General features: G+C 48.6%; 4 protein-coding genes across 4 annotated transcripts; 2 read left to right on the top strand and 2 right to left on the bottom strand.

The window, feature by feature from the left end:
* Positions 1-395: 395 nt before the first annotated feature.
* Positions 396-10,609, bottom strand: GGS25DRAFT_528567 (uncharacterized protein). Its single transcript, XM_049265200.1, has 3 exons — positions 9,864-10,609; positions 2,071-9,807; positions 396-2,007 (listed from the first exon to the last, which is right to left on the bottom strand). The coding sequence occupies exons 1-3, from the start codon at positions 10,168-10,170 to the stop codon at positions 680-682; spliced, it is 9,372 nt and encodes a 3,123-aa protein (XP_049112552.1). The 5' UTR covers positions 10,171-10,609; the 3' UTR covers positions 396-679.
* Positions 10,610-11,453: 844 nt separating this feature from the next.
* GGS25DRAFT_511509 (uncharacterized protein) lies at positions 11,454-13,976 on the top strand. Its single transcript, XM_049262725.1, has 4 exons — positions 11,454-11,953; positions 12,021-13,560; positions 13,637-13,714; positions 13,782-13,976. Exons 1-2 carry the CDS (start codon positions 11,759-11,761, stop codon positions 13,365-13,367), a joined length of 1,542 nt encoding a protein of 513 aa, XP_049112553.1. The 5' UTR covers positions 11,454-11,758; the 3' UTR covers positions 13,368-13,560; positions 13,637-13,714; positions 13,782-13,976.
* A 39-nt stretch (positions 13,977-14,015) lies between these two features.
* GGS25DRAFT_95185 (Adaptor protein complex beta subunit) lies at positions 14,016-17,356 on the top strand. Its single transcript, XM_049266172.1, has 4 exons — positions 14,016-14,544; positions 14,612-15,249; positions 15,304-16,049; positions 16,108-17,356. The coding sequence occupies exons 1-4, from the start codon at positions 14,312-14,314 to the stop codon at positions 16,702-16,704; spliced, it is 2,214 nt and encodes a 737-aa protein (XP_049112554.1). The 5' UTR covers positions 14,016-14,311; the 3' UTR covers positions 16,705-17,356.
* A 1-nt stretch (position 17,357) lies between these two features.
* GGS25DRAFT_95194 (bola-like protein) lies at positions 17,358-18,025 on the bottom strand. Its single transcript, XM_049266173.1, has 2 exons — positions 17,801-18,025; positions 17,358-17,708 (listed from the first exon to the last, which is right to left on the bottom strand). Exons 1-2 carry the CDS (start codon positions 17,889-17,891, stop codon positions 17,464-17,466), a joined length of 336 nt encoding a protein of 111 aa, XP_049112555.1. The 5' UTR covers positions 17,892-18,025; the 3' UTR covers positions 17,358-17,463.
* Between the last annotated feature and the right edge of the window lie 654 nt (positions 18,026-18,679).

Genomic DNA, 18,679 nt, shown 5'->3' on the forward strand with positions numbered 1-18,679 from the left:
ACAGTCAGAATAAACACATACACGGTCTAAGGTAGAACAAAAACCGCGCCATGTAAAGCCTCATGACTTCTATGTGCTGCTGTGGACTGCAAAAATGAGTAATACATATACCATCCACATGCTTGTGTATCTAATCTCCAACTACGAACCGAACCGCCGGGTACTATGTAGATACCTGCTTGCGAACTTGGGTAGGTATCTACATACCGATCATAGAGCTCCAAACTACTACGGCGATATGTTCACCAGGTTATACGCAAAGCCGCACGCCTCACCTACATCGATTTTAATGATCGGATATGTCACTGATGCGAGAATAATGGTCACGGCTACGTTATCACGGAATTACGTGCAGATTGTATCTCCTCAGGGGAACCTCGGTATGTGATAATCCCCCCATTTCTTTTAACTAATTGAGCGGCTTATAGCTCGGGAGAAATAGGAAACACTCTATCTTGCCTTGCAAACCCTCCATAACGCCTGGCAAAGTGAGATCCCGGATGTCGTGAGATACGTGACTCTAACCGAGAGTCACGAATATCCCTATCGGCCTGGTACCCCGTCTACAGTAATTAAAATATCCTTGAAGCAACGATATCCCCCGTATATGACATACTAATCAATGTCCACCGCCAAGCAACTTCATACCTATCAGGTATACAACGTCGAGCTGCAACCCCTATTCCTCACCCACATCTTCCTCCACCATCCCCTCTTCTCGGAAGTCCGAGGGCGCAAGCAAATGAAAACCAAGTAGCTTCCCCATGTGCGTCTTATCAATAGTCTGGCAGTTGCGTCGAATCTTCGTGTGCAGCTCCGTGAAGAACGCAACCGGGCTGACTTTCACCCCTCCTCCTCCTCCCTCTCCCTCTCCCACTTTCTTCCTATTTATTCCGGAGGAACTGTCTTCGTCGTCGTCGTCGTCGCGTGGCTCCCAGCTAACCCCAATAAACTTACAAGCATCGACGTACTGCTCATACGACGCGAAGTACAGCTGGCCCGCGAACAGATTCAGCTCCGTGACGAGGCGCAGCGGCACGCGCCGCCCCTTGAGCTCCGCCGGCACCGTGTACAGGTCGAGCGTGTCGAGGCGGCGGTACTCGAGGTTCGCGCGCGGCGCGTACACGTGGAGCGCGACGCCGCCGCCGCCGCCGCCGTGCGAGGTCCGCCGGTGGTGGATGAGCGGCAGCAGCTCGTGCGCCTCGAAGGGGCTGATGACGATCATGTCCGCGCTGCTGCTGGTCAGGATCCACTGGACGGGCCGCTGGTACGCGTCGAGGACGGCAAAGGGGCTGTTGGCTGCGATCGTGGTCGCGAAGTCGGCGGAGACGAGCAGGCGGGTCGGGAGCTCGGCGACGGGGAACAGGGCGCCGGCTGCCGTGTTTGCGAGTGTCGAGAACGCGGGCATGTATGCGGTGGAGTTTGGAGAAAGGGTTCCGGAGAGGACGAACGTCTTGATGTCCTCGTGGAGGCTGTGCGGCGCTGGATCGGCGCGGGGTGGTCGCTGGTCCTCCCTTTCTTCCTCCATCTCTGGAGATAGCTCGCGCTCCTCCTCCTCTTGCAGGGCTGCTGCGGAACCTTGCAGGTGCTTGAATTGGCTGCAGCGTAGGGAGATTGGATCCGTGATGCCGTTGGTCTTTGGCGCGCATGCGTTCGCCGAGTCTGGCTTCGGACGTGGCCGGTATCTGTGTTCTAGAGTCTGGCCTTCATCCTCGCGATACCTTTCGGCCAGGGCCTTGTCGAAGCCAACGTCGGGGTTATCGTCGGCCTCTTTCCATAATGCTTTGTGCTGTTCGTATCGGCGACCCTGTGACTCCCACATACCAATGCTTCGGTGGATGTCCTCCCAAGTTTCTCCGATGGCCCAAACCAGGATATCCAGGACGGATATGCCTTCATTATCAGCTTCTTCGGCATGTCGACGTTGCCGGATCTTTGTTTGAATCTCGTCTGGCACGCAAAACACTACCGACTGCCCTTGTCCGAGCATTCTCATTCTCATACATGCTATTCGATATGTCAGTCTGCCATACCACACTACTAGCTGAAGACTATTCGCCATCGACTTACCTTGGACTAATCTATCCTTCGTCAGGTTTGCGCCCAAAGTGACTGCTGCACGACAATCCTTTGGTAGCTTCAGGTCTGTGCCTCTCGTATGTGCCTCGTCCAGAAAGACGACGCACACATCCAGCTGTGTAGCGAAGGGCGACGTATGAAGCGTTTCGATGTGATTCTTTCGGTCCATGACGCACATCTCATCCTTGTCGTTGAAGTATATGGCGGCCTGTATTTGTGCAATGCCGGAGGTTTTCTTCAGCCATGCCCTTGCTACCTCGTAGTTAGTGAGCTCGAGGATTTGAGCTCCCACGTCCAGAATAACCCGAGTCGGCGGATCCATTTTTGTTATCGTGTTCAGGAGCATTTCGGCCATCGTATCTTCGTCCCGGCCCCGCGGCATAAGTTCCACGGAGTTCTCAGGCCCGAGCAAGTATTCCAGAACCAAGGCGTTGGTATGCCTTTGGGCGTCGAGGTCCAACTGCTCAACATCCAGTGGGAGCACCTCGCGGGAGTCGTTGGTACCACTAAAGCCTGTGGTTCGGTGTCCCTTGATCGCGCCTAGATCCCAGCCGGACGCAGAAAGCTTGTGTGGGAAGACTTTCATCTCTTTAGGGAACACGATGTGCGCCAAGAAGTAGTCAATGACTCCCTTCTCGTACTTCAAGTGCGGGAATACTTCCTGGGTGCATTTCATGTCGTCTTCGGTGTTGACTCCCACCAACTGCCGAAAAGCATCAGGCAGTTTCTGTGCGTCTTTTACCCACACCTGATACTCTTGGACAGCCTCGTCAGACTTGAGAAGGTGGCCGAATGCTTGGAATAGCTCCTCATCTTCCAGACCACGGTAGTAGTAGCTCAAAGATGTAAAGATAATAATGACATCTGGGTGGCTGAATTCAGAGCGTGGGGAAGGGTTATCCTTGGCTCTGTACGGGACTGCCAGCTTAGTGTTGGGTTGTCTGGTGGAATCAAGGCCATAGTCCACCCTCCACCGTTTATGTGCAAAGGCAAACGTCAAGATTCCTCCAGCTATGAGACCTCGTAACAAAAGCAGCGTTTTCCGAAAGAGAAGGTCGGCCCAGAGCCCATTCGAGTGTTCGTTCTCGACTATTTCTATATCGGCTGGATCAGGTTCGTATTGGCTGATATATCTAAGCACCGCCTTGCGGACACGTTCTGGTTCCCTTGTAATGGGGAATGCATCTAGGCCCATTTTACAGATTTCCTCCGCGATTCGAGATATCAGTTCATCTCCAGCATCTTGCCGCAGAATACGAGTTCGCGGGAAGCACCCAGCAGACTGATGGTGAGTTTCAATCGAGGTGGGAAAGGCGGACTGTAGTTCTGGGATGATATTTCTGATCCTATCGAGCACTTCATGAGTGCAAGTCCACCTCCGGGGGCTGTGTTCCGTCGAGTTTTGTAAGCCAACTGTGTACACCAATTCAAACTTGACACTAAAGTTGTCATCGCTCTCGTCCACGATATCGCGTGTGTGCTCGTTAAGGAACTGTTGGCTTTGTACCAAAGACTTTCCCATGCTCTCTTTCCCGGTGAGAGTACACTCGATGCCCATGAGCTTGAAAGACAGGATATGTTCAGGCTGGACCAGCAAGATGCCACCGGTCTCCAAGCATGAATCAAACAGATTCTGTATCACTCCGATCTCTGTGTGTCCCAGTTTCACTGCCCGGGAGAAAGGTACATGATATACCCGTCTGTTTAGCAAGCCTCCCAGTTTGGATATTAGCATGTGATACATCTGGTTCGATTGGGCCTTTCCAACGATCACTCGGACCAACTGGGAGCCATCCGCGAGGGATGTAGCAACCATGGGGACAATCACGGAGGATTTTCCTTCGCCCATGTTCAATTGCATGACAGCATTGCCTTTGGTGTTCTCTCTCATCTTCGCAGCGATTTCCTCTTGAACCTCTCGAATGAGAATATCACTTTCTATTTCCAGCAGTAACGACTCCGGGTGGTCTAAGGGGTTCCAGTTAATGTGGCCCGAGTTGTTCAGCTCGTTTGTCAAAGACGTGGTGTTGCCAATTGCCCCCAGCAAGCGTTCTGCTCCTTGTCGGTGGGTAAGCGCCCGTCCATAGTGAACTATGCAATTCTTCCAGCCTTCTGGGAGCTTCTCCTGATTCTGTCGACAAAGACGCTCCAAGAAAAAGCTTGGTGAGAACCTCGGCAACTGCTGGATTGCAATGGGCTTAGTATAGAGGCTATTGTGCCCTATTGCTTGATCAGGGGTCACTGCGCTATACATAGCATCATAAATATCATCCACCAATCCCTGGCAGCAGTTTAGATGCTCGATGAGGATCTGTCTCAACTCGGCTTCCTCCCGTCCTGGTATTGAGTAGTGCCTATTGTTCCTATCCTGCAGAGATCGGGCACTGGCTTGAAGATCTTCCAGGTATTTTCTTTCGTATTCAGACTCCTTTGATTTGGAGAGCCTTGACAACAATGATAAAATTCGAGGCCCCGACAGTAACTGCTTCACGTCATCCACCATAGGCGGCAAAGTTGTAGGAGCTTGACACGAAAATATTTCATCAAGACAAATGAAACTCGGTCTTCTCACACAATCAAAGGGTGGGGTTTGAAGTGGATGCGTGCTCATAAAGACTGGCGTGACTTTATGGGGTATCGTTTTTTCAATGCTTTGGAGATACTCCTTAAGTTTGTGATTGTGATATCGTGGTTCAAAGTACCGCCTTGCTCGTGTCATGGCATAGTCAACCATGATATACGGCTGGCATGAGATCCTTGTTGAATAGCATGGATAGTCCGGCACTTCGCAGGGCCATTGTCTCGTCAAGGCATCCACGAAAGTACGGAGAGCTTCATCTTTTTTTTTCGTACGTATTCTTTGTCGTCTCTCGTCAAAGTCCCCCGCGGACTCACCATGTTCCGGTTGAAGCTGTGCTTCTGGCCAATCCTTCCGTGGGACAATTGAATCCTCGAGAGACGTCTCAAGATCTGAGTTGTCAATATCATACCCACACTCCAAATCAAAGTCCTTAAATCGGGGTATTTGGATAAGAGACATTGCGGGTGCCACAAAGAAAGACGCCAGAACTTGGAGGATGTCCATGTCGATGTGATCACTTGTAAAAGAAAGGGTAGCCAGCCACATCATAACTTGAAACTTGGTAGGTCTAACCGTCCCAGACGCTAGTAGTCGGTGGAGCGGAATCCAATTTTTGGCGATGTCAGACTTGTATCCATCTAGAAGCAAGTCGGCATAGTTCAAGGAAGGTGTAACTTCGGATTCATATCCTTCCATTTTCCCTGCTGGACTATGACTATTACTGTAATCCTTCAGAAAGCACCAGATACGAGACCATAAGTCTTCCTGAACGTCTTCTACGAGACTGAAAGGCTCTCGGGATGCAATGATCGACATAGCAAAGGCCCGACTGGCCGCTTCTGAACATGGACCGCCATCTCTAGCCTGGTAATCGACCTTATCGGCGTCAGTTGTATAGTCTTCAGCACCAAATCCCAAGACACGGAACGTTGAGGAACGAATGAGGTCTCGCTGTAGTAAACTCGGCTCAACTTTGTGTAGCTCGATATTCTCCAAAGGCAATTCTGGGTAGAAAAAGTTTAACGATCTCGCCTGGTCAAATATTGATTGTACGATTTTGAAGAACTCGCCATGCTGAGATAGAAAACCAAGGCTCGACCAATCCACAGTCTGCATCAACTTTGAGTAATACTTTCTGGTCGGGGTGAGATGTGCGATCTCAGTCAACAACTGGATATTCTCCTTCGTAAGAAACTTGAAAGATCGTACGGCAGCAGACTTCAGGATCGTGAGCGCTTCCTCCGTCCCCGTTCTCCGAGTCAGCGGATCTGGTAAAGGGAATGAAGTGAGGGCATGGAGGTATGATACAAGTAATCTATCCTGTAAACTCTGGCTATTGAGGAGTCTGCCAAGCAAACCGTCAACCTCGAAGGCGTGAATCCTCGTGGAAGAAGATTTTTCGATCTTGACCTGTACATGTTCCTGTACATGTTGTTGGGTGCCCTCAAAAGTAATGTTTCCATTCGGGATCAAGACCTTGCGTCGACTTCGGTCATCTTCGGCTTTCAGCACAAGCTTGCTACTGAGGCCGAACAGAGTTCCGATGTTCTGATTCTCGTCCACGCGCATTCCACGGAACTGACGAGAAACAACTGATGTTTCTCCCAATCTCACGGAGAACCCAAGGTTTAGTCTGGGGAGCTCGATGTCCAGCAAAGGTCCTTCGAGAATAATATGTATCCAATAGCGTTCTTCCAGGGGTTCTAATATCCGTGATACCACCTTCGCCGTAGGACTACTGACGGCGATAAGACCCAAGCGACCTTTAACTAACTTCCATGTAGACTTTCCATCTTCTGTGCGTACCAGCTTCCAGTTCTCCTCGGAATGAGACCATGGATTCTCATGAGGGCATAATTCCAAGTAGCCATGGGCTGCGTTATACCAATGGATATATTTTTTCACAAACATAGTCGGAAGCGAACCTTCTAAGATATGCGGAGGGACGAGTTCATAGGCTTCGTGGGACTCGTCTTCCGTCATGGCTCGAATTAGGAGATCATCAGCTCTGATCACGCTCCCGTCCGAAGATCCCAACGCCAAATTCAAAGCATGCCCCTTAAATCTGTTCTTGGAGGAATATCTCATTCGGCCAACTGTGACGGGCAAAACCTCCAAGATTGAGTCGCCAAATAATGTACGGTGCATGGCATGATTCTCGTACTCTTTAGGTAGCCGGCCCAGTGAGGTACCATTTACGAGAAGTTCGCCGGTCAGCAGACTGAAATGGATGCTCTCTTCACTTTCAAGTGTCGAGAAAACCCAATGATCACACGGCCTTGGTAAGGTCTTCCAATTGCCCTTGACGTGTAATGTAGACGAATACTTTCTAATGGCAGTATCCAGCGCATTGTTGCGTCTTTCCACTACCTCGTCAACTAAAATATTGAAAGCCCGATAGGCTAGCTGCTCCCAACGTTGGTGCATGATGTAAGTCAAAGTCTTGGGCGACTTTGGTATGTGGTGGAGTCCCTCGTGAATGACAATGGCGCATTGTATCATAATACTGGCGTCCTCTAACGAGGCGAGAAGGCCAAGGAGGTGTTCATCGTCAACATTGAACGTGTCCACACAGATCAAGGCTATTTCGACGGCTTTCTTTCGTAAGGAACTGTTCACATCACCACTAGCAGCAACCAAGGTTTCTATCCATTCCAAAGCAGTCTTACGAAGGCGGCCCAGAAGCTCAAGACACTGAAACTTCACTTTCTCCGTAGGGGTCAAGGAGAGAACACGTCTAGTCAGGGCAACATAGATGCCCAGGGCTTGAAAAGATTGCCAATTCTTCTCAATTCTCAGCCATGCCTCCTCAAGACTTCTTAAAAGGGCATCAGTAAACTGCTCATCGCTAAGGATTTTATGGCTTTCCCTAACTAAGTCCTCGTCTTCGCGAGGGCCCGCTTGGTAAATGCACTGCAGGATGACAAATGCAGTCAGTTCCTTATTGAAATCCAAGCTGGGTAATGCAATCTGCACCAAGATGTTCTGCCATTGGATCCTATAGCCAAGGGGGATCGTTGCGAGTGCCTTGTACTCCTCCAGAGAGAGATCGTCTGGACATTCGCACTGGGTGGCTAGCACGCTATTCGGCGGTGGACCACTTGCTTTTGAGTGTGGGCGATAGAAAAACCTCGTTAATGGGGGTACTTCGACTTCTTTCGTTTTCGATGATGGATACATATAAGTGCATAGTCTAGGAATGCGGTACGGATCCTTTCCGCGCTTGACGCCGCACTCCCGAGACTGATAATATTTGTACTGTAATCCACATGGTTGGCAGACTTGATCATCGACCACAGTCGCAATTTTCATCGGTGGACGGGACTTTTTCGCTGCCCGTAAAGTTATATTCTGTCGTTCGCTGAATGCGCGAAATTCTGGGTTTTGTGACTCATGATTAATACCCCTTAGACTCTCGGCTCCTCGATACTCTAGACCGAAGACCTGAAGTATCATAAACAATGTGTCACGCCAATGACCGATGTACTTAGGGACTCGCAGCTCGAAAACAGTTGACTTAGCCTCGAGCGGCTTCTCAGGGAGTGGCCATATATGAGGATGTATTTGTAGATCATTGGCCTTCGCAAAGAGTTCACATTTCTTGCAATTACGAGCATGGCGATAGTTGGTGTATTCGTGCGGCTTTTTCTCCGCTTTATCTCGCAAATCTCTATACTCATTGCTAATACGTTTGTATTCTTCTCGTTTCCGCGCCCTCTCTGTGCTTGCTCGAGACTCGATCTCATCACGTAGCGTTCGAAGTTCGCTGGACTCATCAAAATATTGGACGGAAAGGCAGTGGTCTGTGCCAAAGTCGAATATATCATTGAGTGAAAACTTAGCCCCTTTTGCACAACTACGATCACGCAAATAGTTCTCAATCTTCCTGAGTCTATTCATCTGACACCTTAGCGGCAGAATCAAGCTATCCAGGATATTCTCTGGTATGCCTAGCTTGTATTTGCTTAGCAGCGGACAGTTTTGGACGGCTGACTTATCGGATGCGACCCAAAGCTCAAGGAGAGTAAGAACCATTATAGAAGCTCCTTCTGGGTTGCCTTCGTATTGCTCGAATGCTTCTCGATGATAGTCTTCGATCAGGCCTCTCAGAACACCGCATGTGCTAGGATTACTTATATTGGATTCTAACCACTCTTCGAGGCATGAGGAGACCCAATGCTCGCAAGCTAAAAGCTTAAATGACACATTCGTTGATTTGTGCATAGTGCTGAGCTTTGGTGTATCAGAAGCATCGTACATATCCAAAGGGCAGGTCCCATCGAACATCGTACTAGGTCTACTGGCCCTTGCTTGGGATATGACCGCAATGAAGTCATCGAGTTTCGGGAGACGTAGGAGGACATCCTCCGAAGCATGAGCATCTAGGCTTCGAAGTTGTTCAAGATTATTAACAGCAGGTCGTGGATTTTGTATTTCCGACCATCTATCCTGCAAGACCTTGTGGGTAGCTTGAAGCGTCGATTCAACAGACGAAGAGATGTACCCGGGGATGGGCTCAACAAGCTTTTGGCATCGGCGAGAGAGCTTGGAACACATGGCTGACAGTAGATCGCTGGAAATACTATGCTTGGGCGTCATGTCCAGAATTTGGGTTGCGAGGAAAACCATGAAGACCTTGTAGGTCTGTTCCTGGCACTCGGTCGATGTCTCGGTCCTGGAGAAGTGGATTTGTAATGCAACACGGATAAGCAGCCATAACGCCGACCTATTCCAGGGCATGGAAGTGCCATTCTGAAACACTTCCTCGCGGGTATTCTTAAATATCCTTGTGACTTCCACCGTTTCTCCCTTGGATAGGAGAAACGTAGCGAAAAGTTCAGTGACCATTTTTGGATCAGCAGTCTCCTGTAACTCCTGTTTCACTGTAGAATATCGTTTCGTGGGCTGGTTGCTCATAGTGGTGAGTGTGTGTGCTACCGTGGCCAGGAAATCAGAAGACTGGAAAATATCAAGGGGCACAGAAACAGCGAAGCCTGGGAAAAGTCGACGTAGCCTCCCTTTGGTGGAAGTAACGGCCTTGTAGAGAGGAGATAGTTCGAACATCTCCACATGAACGGAGTTATCGAACCTGGTGAAGAGCATACCACAATTTTGTTCTCGAATGTGAACAGCAATTGTCTTTCGGTCTGGGGGATAGCAGATTAACTTTATGAATTCTCAGAGGATTGGAACATCAACTAACCATTTTGGCTTACAGACTTGAGAGATGTGAGAAGTCCTTCCTCCAGTAGCAGAGGATCGGGATGGTAGGTATAATTATCGTGTAGGTCTTGCATTATCTTGATTGCTGATTTGACTTGGTCGAGGTGTACATGGCTGTCAAACATGGAAAGACATTTTATGGTGACTTTCAGCAAGGCTGAGTCGTTGTTGAGGCCATCTCCATTGTGCGGTAAGTAGGGAGGAAGGAAAACGTGGTTGATAACATAGCGGAACTCCGCTTCAGACAGGTCAATCGCCATCATATTGCAACCTGGATATGGTACCATTCAACTTATAAATATAACTTTCAGGTAAACATCGGGGTAATAATGTCGTGCAATATCTCGCGAACGGTCCCCCCAACTCTTCCAATACGAAGGGAAGAGGATAGTCAACTAAAAAGTACGGTCCGTACAGGTAGAGTAAAAAGAGATCAAGGAATAGAGTGAGAGGTAATAAAGATATGAGCTGGTGATAGCGCCAGGAAGTTGGGAATATTAGTACGTAGGTAGAGTATAGGGTTATAGATGGATGAAGCAAGCTGGATATACTTGTCTAAAGGCACTATGCAGATGTAGATACATGTATGTAAGTAGGAATAGAGGAGGATACATAAGAGTCTCACACAATGTATAACCAGGGTTCAGGACCAAAACTACCTACTTATCCTACCTATATGATTGATGTAAGCGTGCCTAGTGATGTATACCTGTTAGTTGTGTAGATATAATAGGTACATATTGATGCCTTGCCCACATTCAAACGAATATTGAAGGTGTAATCGGGTACATACACTTGACCAGCATAACATCAGATGTTGGGCCCCATGTCTGCCCAAATATCTCCTACATATGTATATGTACACCAACATTCATGTTGGTTTCAACATTTGAAGTTCTACATGTAGGTATGTATCAAACGATTCGATTCCATCGTATCTCTTACCCGCGTTACCATAAACTACTACATACATATGCAGGTAGGGAGGTATTGATGTGTTTTACCTAGTAAATGGTGCCCGATGGATGGTGACAGATTATCTCGTCGCCAGTTGTACTAGGTAGGTTGACTTGAAAACGCACTCTCTCAATATAAGCCTACTACTTAGACATATTCCGTAGGCGCGCTGCCGTTGGACCTTCGCATATTAGGTGCCGTGGGCAATTTGTCGACTGGTGATCTATCACAACTCATAATTAACTTTACAAACGTGGATCTAGTGAAGAATTTATGTGACTTAGTAGTTTGCAGGAATTCATATGCACATGTTGTTCATGGCACTCAAATGTTGACAAGAACATTGAAGTACATAATACCTACACCATTCAATGTTGTACTTTTGAAGTGCACATGTGGAAGGGACATCTACAGTTGTGATGTCTTGATTCATCCCCACCTCTCGATACATAACTACATCTAATATGCACGTAACAGGAGATATCCATGTATCGAGCGGCTTACGTAGTCGGATGTATGTGATTATGTACTACTGCTTCTTACATAATCTAATCGGAATTCCGATTGGTCAATTGATGGATGTGAGTGATACATGTACCCATGAGTGATCCCCTTTGTGGGGTCTATCCTTACATACCCTAGGTACACTAGTATTAGTTACTAGGTATCCTTGTTTGCTCTTGTCCTCCTTCAAGCTTGTTTCCCCTCTACTCCCGTACTGACTGAGACTTTTCTCCACTTACACCAACCACGCGATCCTCTCTCCTTGACGCGACGACCATTATCCCGTTGTCAATCGTGGCAAACAGAATCTTATAAATCATTTGCCATCGTCCAATAAACGTATGACTTGTTTTTCTTTTAACTAGCAATCAATTTATTCAAGTGTTACCTCAATCCCGTACAATCAGAAGCACCATGGCGCCATCTGATGAATCTCTCGAGAAGGATCTCCGCGACGGAGTTCGCGCCATTGTCGATGAACGTGGGTGGGATGAAGTGACAGTGAACAATGTCCGGCAACACGTCGAAAAGAAGGGTGGACTCAAGAAAGGATTCTTCAAGGAAGCAGATTGGGAAGCGCGTAGCAAAGATATCATTAAGGAATTTGTCGTACGTGTTTGCATCCAGCATTGCGTTTATGATTTCACGACGTAATGGCTAATTACGTAACATGTAGGCCAAATTATTAGCCGAAAATGACGAACCCCCATCGTCTCCAGCAGCAGCTAAGGCCAAGCCCGAACCTAAGAATGGCGTCAAGCGACAATCGAGCGAAGAGCCCTCCCCTGCTCCAAAGCGGCAGAAGAAAGCGGCCCGCGCCGCCCCTTCTAAGAAAGTCAAGTCTAAGAAGGAGGAATCAGAGTCGGAGCTTAGTGACCTTAAAGACATAAGCGAATTCGAAGAGGCACCAAAGGAACCAACTACAGCAGTATCCAAGAAGGAAGACTCGGATTCTGAGTTGAGCGATCTCAAGTCATCGGAGGATGAGTCTACGAAAGTCAAACCACAAAATTTGGCTTCACGTCGCAAGTCTAAGAAAGAAGAGTCGGAGTCGGAGCTGAGCGACCTTAGCGATTCAGAGCATGCACCAAAGAAGAAGCAGAAGCAGAAGCAGAAGCAGAAGCAGAAGGGCTCGAAGAAAGCCGCGCCCGTTCGCAAATCCAAGATCGGGATTAAGGAAGACGAAGCTAGTGATATGGAAGATTCATCGGCACCCAAGAAACGAAAACGCGCAGGTCCTATTAAAAAGCGCAATAGTAAGCCTACGATAGCAGAGTCCGACGAAGAAGAAGATTTGGTTCCTGAGAAGAGCGAGGCTATGGTGAAGGATAATACGGACTCGAACATCGATGACAATGCTGAGACAAGCATAAAGGCTAGTGGCCTAGCCACGTCGAAATCCGAGGAACTGGAAGATTATACCAAACCAAAGGATATAGACGACCAAGACACCAAAGCGGCAAATGGAGACGACTCGAGCTCTGAATTGTCGTCTGTCATAGACGACCCACCACCCAAGAAGCGTCGATCTAAAGATGCTAAGGGAGCTTCCAAGGGGGCTTCCAAGGCTAAGCAGACTAAGGAGCCGTCTGGAGATGAAGCAGAGATCAAGAAATTGCAAGGACAGCTACTTAAGTGCGGGATTCGTAAAATATGGGGTATTGAACTGAAGAAGTACGGCGACGACAGCAAAGCCAAGCTTAGACATCTGAGAGGGATACTCCGAGACATTGGGATCGAGGGTCGATTCTCCGAAGCAAAGGCCAAGGAGATAAAGGAGAAAAGAGAACTCATGGCCGACCTGGAAGCAGTCACCGAAATGAATCGAAACTGGGGAAGCGGAGGTGGCAGTGGTCGTGCTTCGAGAAGCAAGGCTAAGACTGTTAAGAAACCCACAGAGGAAGAGTCCGATGGTAATAACGAGGATGGAGGCGAGAATGAGGATGGAATCAAGGCAAAACCACGAGTTTCGAAACGAATGGCTGATTTGGCCTTTCTCGGCAGCGACAGCGGATCTGAATAGTCTGTCGGGTACCTGGTATCTACAGTGGAGGGTTACGTAATGATTCTAATACGCCAGTACCTAGCAGGCTGTGTATCAGTAGTTGATGAGGTGATGGATATTTTTACAAGCATTTCTATTTGCTAACATTCATCTTCTGAGCTATAAGACTGAAGACGGCAACTGAGCCCATGAATAAGACGGCATTGTAAAACTAGGTCAGACACTGTTAATTTTACAAGAACAAGAGCATACCCCAGAGGGAGTGTAATAGAAATGGAGTCACCTACAGCCCTGCGTGACACTTCTCTCTCCTCGTCATCCGACCTTGCCTCGATGAAGAGCCGGCGTAGATTTGGAAGGTTCGCCTAGAGAGGTAAGTAACCTAGTCAGTAGGTATGAATGATAGTAGGTAGTCTTGTGATTTTAACTCACCATAGAGAGTTGAGATGCGTAGAGAGAAACAGTAGGTAGTTATTATTGGAGTATACTTAGGTATGATATTGGTGTACTTAGTGGTGTGTCAAGACTCAGGTTGTGTTGTTGCAGCCTGAGTGTTGAATTGGATATGGAGCTTGGGCCAGGTCAAGATGGCGGATTCATCATTGATGCTTGAGACTTCAGCTGTGGCTTGTGGCTTTTTATGTAAGTACCCAGTAACTGCCTAGGGTATAAGTTACGTACGTAGCAGTTGTGGTAGTAGCCAGGGGCTCATTTGAATGGGCTGCACTTCTTTCACACCTCACACTTCACACAATTGTCAACTTCATCTTTCTACCTATCGACATATTGATGTTGTTCTTTCCCAAATAAATAAAACACACCAAACCACGATACTATACAGTAGTCACAATTCAATATTCGACCAAAAAAGGGTCGCATGCACGCATAATAGCCCTCAACGGGCCTCTAATCAACCACCCCCGACGCCTCGACGTTTATAAGGTCCCACACACGACGTCCAGATGTCGGCGGTCAGTCGCATTCGTGGCGCTTTCGCCGTGCCTAGGAAGGGCGAAACGTTTGAGTTGCGAGCTGGTCTAGTATCCCAATATGCATGGGAACGCAAGGAATCAATTCAAAAAACTATTATGGCCATGACTTTAGGGAAAGACGTGTCACAGCTATTTCCGGACGTGCTAAAGAACATCGCGACGGCCGACCTAGATCAGAAGAAGCTTGTTTATCTGTATTTGATGTAAGGTGTTATTGCGTAGCGGCTTATGGTGAATAGTAACATTTCATTTGCTAACTGGAGATCCCAGGAACTATGCGAAATCCCATCCCGATCTCTGCATTCTTGCTGTCAACACCTTCGTCCAAGACTCGGAAGACCCAAACCCACTCATAAGAGCACTTGCTATCCGAACGATGGGCTGTATTCGAGTGGACAAGATGGTGGATTACATGGAAGAGCCTCTGCGGAAGACATTACGTGACGAGTCGCCATATGTACGGAAGACAGCTGCTATCTGTGTCGCGAAACTATTCGATTTAAACCCATCCATGTGCATGGAGAATGGCTTCCTGGAAATACTTCAAGAAATGATTGGAGACCCCAATCCCATGGTTGTGGCGAACTCTGTGCAAGCACTGGCAGAAATAACCGAGACAGCACCCGAGACAAGGGCATTAGTGATAACACCGGCAACACTCAAGAAATTATTGATGGCTCTGAATGAGTGTACGGAGTGGGGAAGGGTGACGATCCTTTCGACACTGGCCGATTACCCACCCCAGGACGTGAAGGAGTCAGAGCACATTTGCGAACGAGTAGCGCCGCAGTTCCAACATGTGAATCCCAGTGTCGTGCTCGCCGCCGTCAAAGTGGTGTTCATCCACATGAAGCTAATCAACGCCGATCTCGTCCGCCAATATCTTAAGAAGATGGCGCCTCCCCTGGGTGAGTATGCCTCTGGTATCGTTAAATTTTCGGTCCCTCGCTGACAAGGTGCAGTCACTCTCGTCGCTTCAGCTCCTGAAGTCCAATATGTAGCATTGCGAAACATTGATCTTCTTCTACAAGCCAAACCTGATATCCTCAGCAAAGAACTCAGGGTCTTCTTCTGCAAATACAATGACCCGCCGTATGTCAAACTACAAAAACTCGAGATTATGGTGAGGATAGCGAATGAGAAGAACTACGAGCAGTTGCTGGCTGAGTTAAAGGAGTACGCACTGGAAGTGGATATGGACTTTGTTCGAAGAGCCGTTAAAGCAATTGGGCAGGTCGCGATCAAAATTGAAGGCGCTAGCGAGAAGTGTGTCAATGCGCTCCTCGATCTAATCGCTACCAAGGTCAACTATGTGGTCCAAGAGGTTATCGTCGTCATCAAAGACATCCTCCGGAAATACCCTGGTTATGAAGGGGTCATCCCTACACTTTGCAACCATATTGACGAGTTAGATGAGCCTGAAGCGAGAGGTTCACTAATATGGATTGTTGGCGAGTATGCGGAGAAAATCAATAATGCTGACGAAATCCTAACAACGTTCGTTGATGGGTTTATGGAAGAATTTACGCAAACCCAGCTGCAAATTTTGACGGCAGTTGTTAAATTGTTTTTGAAAAAGCCAAGCAACAGTCAAGGGTTAGTGCAGAAAGTGCTACAGGCGGCAACGGCGGAGAACGATAATCCTGATATTCGAGACCGAGCCTACGTCTATTGGCGACTTTTGTCTGGGGACCTCGATGTTGCAAAGGTATGATTTTCCTACCTAGACCCCTATTTTTCTTGGCTTTCAAGCTAACCAATGTTAGAACATTATTCTATCGCCCAAGCCAGCCATCACAACCACGATGACAAGCTTACCAGCAACCTTATTAGAGCAGTTACTCGGCGAGCTATCGACTCTATCCTCCGTCTATCACAAGCCGCCAGAGTCCTTTGTTGGCAAAGGACGCTTCGGTGCTGATGAGATCCAACGAGCAGCTATCCAAGAACAACGGCAGAATGCAGCAGAAAACCCCATCGCGGCATCAGTCGCTTCCTCCCGAAATGGGGCACAGACACAGAACAACATCGAAAACTTGCTGGATATCGATTTTGATGGTGCTGCGCCAGCGTCACAAGAGCAACAATCTGCAACAGCCACACCAGAACGTGTGGCAAGCCCGGCCGGCGGAGCCGCTCCGTCAGGCGGCATGGCCGATATGATGGGTCTATTTGACGCCCCAGCGCCTCAACCCAGCATGGGAAGCGCAGGTGGTGGTGTGAACGATCTCATGAACGGATTTGGGGGATTAGACCTGGGTGGATCGAGCCAGCCCCCACCAGCATCGGTGCAGCTCGGTCACGGGGACAGCACGGAGCCGAAGAAAGGCGGCAATAACGATGATCTACTAGGTCTCTTCTGATGGGGTGGCGATTAACAGCAGGGTCATGAGGAGGGAAAGTTGGGAGTCAGTAGGTCGGGACCTGCCGAAGTGATGGCTGAATGATAACTCATTGGATCTGTGACCACGTGGGCTCTGTTTTGCAGACAAGATGTTTTACGAGGAATTCTGTGCGAGTGTCGAAATGAGTATCAGGACTCCAGGCCCCTTTCAAAAGTCCCGGTATCATGATTTGTATGTCCATGGGGGAAAAGAAGCAGAGCGGGGCAGAGCAGAGCAGAGTAAAGTCAAAACGTAGGTAACTTGTTAGATGGAACAGTTCATAACGCGAAAAGATAGATTCCTAGGTCCTCGTGCCCCCTATTTACTTTCCTTGTGGCATAGTACCGTAGGCAGGTACCTACATATTTATGTATGTATATGCCAAGTGTCATGTGGAGGCACTTGTAGGTAGGTAAGTGGCAGTGGTAGAATCTCCCTCCCTAAGATTACCTTAACCTAGGTAGGTACGATCTTGATATGGTGGTGCAAAGGGTTTCTTATGATAGGTAATAGCTAGCATGCTCTTCCCCGGGTATATTCCGCGCGCATATATATGCCTCCCCTCCCCTTTCCTTTCCTTTGCGTGCTGCTTATGTGTCTACTATGTAGGCACCTATTTATCCCTTACCCCCCCCCCCTGACCCCTTATTCTATCCGTGCATTACCTAAATTCCAACTCAATAGCCATCCGTAGATCCGCAGGTACCCAAGCGCAGTCCAGTACGCCACTCCCCCCTCTCACGCATCGACCCCCTGGACCTGGCCCCGCACCGTCCCGTCCATCGGCGGGCCAGTCCCGTCGCCGCTGTTCTTGGCCTTGTCCCGCTCCCACTCGTCCGGCGTCTGGCACTTGGCGCTCCACGCGTGGATCGACGCGATCTCGGCCTTGAGCGCGGCGTTCACGGCGCGGTGCCGCTTTAGGCTGCTCTGTCCCGCGAAGGTGGGGGAGACGATGAGGGAGGTGAAGGATTGGCCGCAGCCGCCTGGTGGTGGGGGTTGGTGTGTGTTTGTTGTTTGAGGATAGGGAGGAGGGAAGGGGGGAAGGGGGGAAGGGGGGAGGGTGAGGGTGGCGTACCGGACATGTCTGTTACTTCCACGTGCACGGCTTGCAGTCGGTCGGTCAGCGCCGCTTTGAGCGACGCTTCGGTTATGCTGGACTCGCTCATTGTGTTTTGCGGTTTGGTGCGGTGCGGTCCGATCGCGGTGGTGTGGGAGTAGGTAAGTAGGTAGGTAGATGTGTACCGAGGTACTAGTTTACACCACGGATGTGTGCGCCGGGCTGTGTGGACTGTTCTCGTTTGTAGGGTTATTATGAATCGCGGATATGTTGGTGCGATGCGATATGGGAACAGGTTGATTTCCTATCGTGTTGTGTTGTGTTGTGTTGTGTTGTGTTGGGTTGGTGGTTCAATATTGACGCTTTATGTAGGTGGCTTATGTAAGTTGGTTATACATAGATGACTGCCCCACGATGATGGAATTCAGATCCAAAGAACTAGATTGGGATGGAATCTCGGTTTGGATGATGAAATTACGCCGGTAACTATTTCGTTATCGATAGTTAACGCTAGCTGATCTTTAACCCACACTACGTAGCTGTGGCTGAAGCTTAAGGCCCAGATGTCCGGCGATAAGATTTAGATAAGGTATAACTAACCTACAGTAGCTCCATTACCAACTTGAACTTTGAAGTATTAGTTACATAGTACTACGGTGGTAGTGGGTTGGTGATGTTGGTGATGCAACAACCATTCCACTACTTGAGATGTTCGTCCGGCCACGATCTTTCATTACCCCAAACGTTCCACTAAAGCTCTCTTTTAAACTATTTCCACTTATCACACAGGCGTATCAACTTAGGAGAGCTAGTTATCACTTCATTTCAAGACCAACTGGAGGATTTAAGACCACAACCATACGTCCAAGCAGCAACATTTTCACCCTTCGACAAAGC

This window comes from Hypoxylon fragiforme (genome assembly GCF_022984875.1).
Source record: "Hypoxylon fragiforme strain CBS 206.31 chromosome Unknown GGS25scaffold_10, whole genome shotgun sequence".
NCBI classification, from domain to species: Eukaryota; Fungi; Ascomycota; class Sordariomycetes; order Xylariales; family Hypoxylaceae; genus Hypoxylon; species Hypoxylon fragiforme.